Source organism: Palaemon carinicauda, chromosome 26, assembly GCF_036898095.1.
Source record: "Palaemon carinicauda isolate YSFRI2023 chromosome 26, ASM3689809v2, whole genome shotgun sequence".
Classification (NCBI taxonomy): domain Eukaryota; kingdom Metazoa; phylum Arthropoda; class Malacostraca; order Decapoda; family Palaemonidae; genus Palaemon; species Palaemon carinicauda.
The window spans coordinates 59,100,948-59,103,447 of record NC_090750.1 but is presented as its reverse complement, the minus strand read 5'-3'; the positions used below and the strand labels follow the sequence as shown (position 1 = coordinate 59,103,447).

Sequence of the window (2,500 nt, the reverse complement as noted above, 5' to 3'; positions counted from 1 at the left end):
CTCCCTCATGGAAGATAACGTGATTGGCTATGACGTCATCGAGGGGTGGGGCTTATTTTGCTCGGAATATTTGCGGGGACTTTAGGCAATACTATGCGAAGTTTTTATTTATCTGTACCAGTAAGACAATGCACTTTGGGTAATTAGTAAATACAATCAGTAGTTCATTTAATATTTATGTATACGTTCACCCACGTACGGCTGGAAACAAGAATTCCTAGTATACCTCGCTCTGGAGAATTGCACCCAGTCACACCTCAACTGAATAGCGAGCCCCGCCCAACACCTGTATCATCTCTCCCTACACTATTTGTTTGGTTACTAACCATGAAGCAAGGGTGTGGCCAGGTGCATCTCTTTAGAGCGAAGTATGCCAGGGTACACTCGGGCACACTATTCTCACTTATCTTTCTTGAAGTTTTTGTAGTTTATATATGAAAGATTTATTCCATTGTTGTTATTCTTCTTAAAATATTTTATTTGGATTTTTTCATTACTTCTCTCGTTGTTTATTTATTTCTTATTTCCTTTCCTCACTGAGCTATTTTTCCCTGTTGGAGCCCTTGGACTTTTAGCATCTTGCTTTTCCAACTAGGGTTGTAGCTTAGCTAGTAATAATAATAATAATAATAATAATAATAATAATAATAATAACTATAACATCTAATTACCTAAAATAAAAAATACTGAATAACCGGTAATTTACCTTTGACCCTCTATTACAGAGTAAATGGGAAGAGTACAACCCAGCAGCTACTGGCGGTTTCTGGAAGCGCTCCATTGACAACTCCATGTTTTACGAAGATTATATTCCCCAGGACTCCAAAGATCCTATCGAATCGAAGAACCGGATGGCCAGAGCTATCTTTGACAATGCTGTAATGGTGTACGATACGGAGGAGGATGATAAGAGTGGAACTTCTGAAAGTTTGGAGAAAAAGGGAAGTAGCGAAGACGAAGAAAGTGATGAGTCAGAAGAGTGGAAAAAGTTCGCCGCGGAGAGCGCAGAAGGAGGTGCGATGTCTGGAGAGGAAAGTGGTTCCTCAGAAAGTGGTGAAAGTATGGAGGAAGAATCTGGAGAATCTGAAGAATCTGAAGAAGAAAGCAGCGAAAGCGAGAGTGAAGAGTCTGAGGAATCTGAAGAAGAAAGCAACGAAAGCGGGAGTGAAGAATCTGAGGATTCTGAAGAAGAAAGCAACGAAAGTGTAAGTGAAGAGTCTGAAGAAAGTATTGAAAGTGAAAGTGAAGAGTCAGAAGAAAGCGAGGAGAGCATTGAAATCAAAAGCGAAGAATCATCAGAAATAGAAAGCAATGAAAGCAAAAGTCAGGAGTCGGAAGAAAGTGAGGAGAAAAGCAAAGAAATTTGGGAAAGCAAAAGCGAAGAATCGGGAGAAGGTAGCGATGAAAGTGAAAGTGATTACTCAGAAGAAATTGGAGAATATACAGGAAGTAAAGAAACTGGTGAGAGTAAAAGCGAGGAAGACGAAGAAAGCAGTTATGAGAGTGGAAATGAAGAATCAGAAGAGAGTAAAGAAGCTGTTAAGAGCAAGGATGAAAAACTTGAAAAAAGTGAGGAAAGTGATGAGGGCAAAAGTGAGGAATCTAAAGAAAGTGAGGGAAGTGAGGAAAGCAAAATGGAAGAGGCTGAGGAAGAGGATGAAATTACTGAAAACAAAGCGGGGAAACCGATGGAAGTCAAATCAAAAAATTTCAGAAAGAAAAAGAGACCGGCGAATCTGGTCAGAAGAAAGTCATTATTGATGACGAAAGCCAAGAACTGGAAACGAAAGGGGTGAAACACAAAAGAATCGGAGGAAAGCTCTGAAGGTCCGTCGAAATCTCCAGAAGGAGAAACTCCTGCAGAAGAAGATTCAGAAAGCAAGATGGACAATCGGAAGCTAAGCAACAGAGTGAAGAAACTCAGCCTGAAGGTTCTCAAGAGCAGAAAGCAAGTGGTCAGGCTAAGGCGTTGCCTTCTGCAGGACAGGTTGAAGCTGACGAAACTCAGATTGGGGCATCTGCAGGAGCAGAGGAAGGCGGTGAAGGAAGCAATGGGGAGCAGGATAACGAGGAAGAAACTGGAGGCAAAGAAGAAGAGCAAAAAGGAGGAGTAGGTGGGACTGGGGAAGAGAGCAAGCCCAAAGAAGAGCAAACGGGAGGAACAGGTGGGACTGGGGAAGAGAGCAAACCCGAAGAAGTGCAGAAGGGAGGAACAGGTGGGACTGGGGAAGAGAGCAAACCCAAAGAAGAGCAGAAGGGGGGAACAAGTGGGACTGGGGAAGAGAGCAAACCCGAAGAAGAGCAGAAGGGAGGAACAGGTGGGACTGGGAGGAGAGCAAACCCGAAGAAGAGCAGAAGGGGGAAACCAGTGGGACTGGGGAAGAGAGCAGCCCCAAAGAAGAGCTAAAAGGAGGAATTGTTGGGAGTGGGGAAGAGAGCATCCCCAAAAAAGAGCAAAAAGGAGGAGTAGGTGGTAGTGGAGAAGAGAGCAAGCCCAAAG

The 2,500-nt window shown here is 43.3% G+C and overlaps 2 protein-coding genes across 2 annotated transcripts in view; both read left to right on the top strand.

The window, feature by feature from the left end:
* Nucleotides 1-2,500, top strand: part of LOC137620178 (cilia- and flagella-associated protein 251-like) — a 7,004-nt gene that overhangs the window by 2,072 nt on the left and 2,432 nt on the right. The window contains exon 2 of the mRNA XM_068350422.1: nucleotides 726-2,500. This exon is cut by the window's right edge and continues 307 nt beyond it. Coding sequence (XP_068206523.1) covers nucleotides 726-1,796 — 1,071 coding nt within the window. The 3' untranslated portion in view covers nucleotides 1,797-2,500. The remainder of the gene's footprint in view (nucleotides 1-725) is intronic.
* LOC137619932 (cylicin-2-like) lies at nucleotides 1,884-2,407 on the top strand. Its single transcript, XM_068350213.1, has 2 exons — nucleotides 1,884-1,910; nucleotides 1,946-2,407. The coding sequence occupies exons 1-2, from the start codon at nucleotides 1,884-1,886 to the stop codon at nucleotides 2,405-2,407; spliced, it is 489 nt and encodes a 162-aa protein (XP_068206314.1).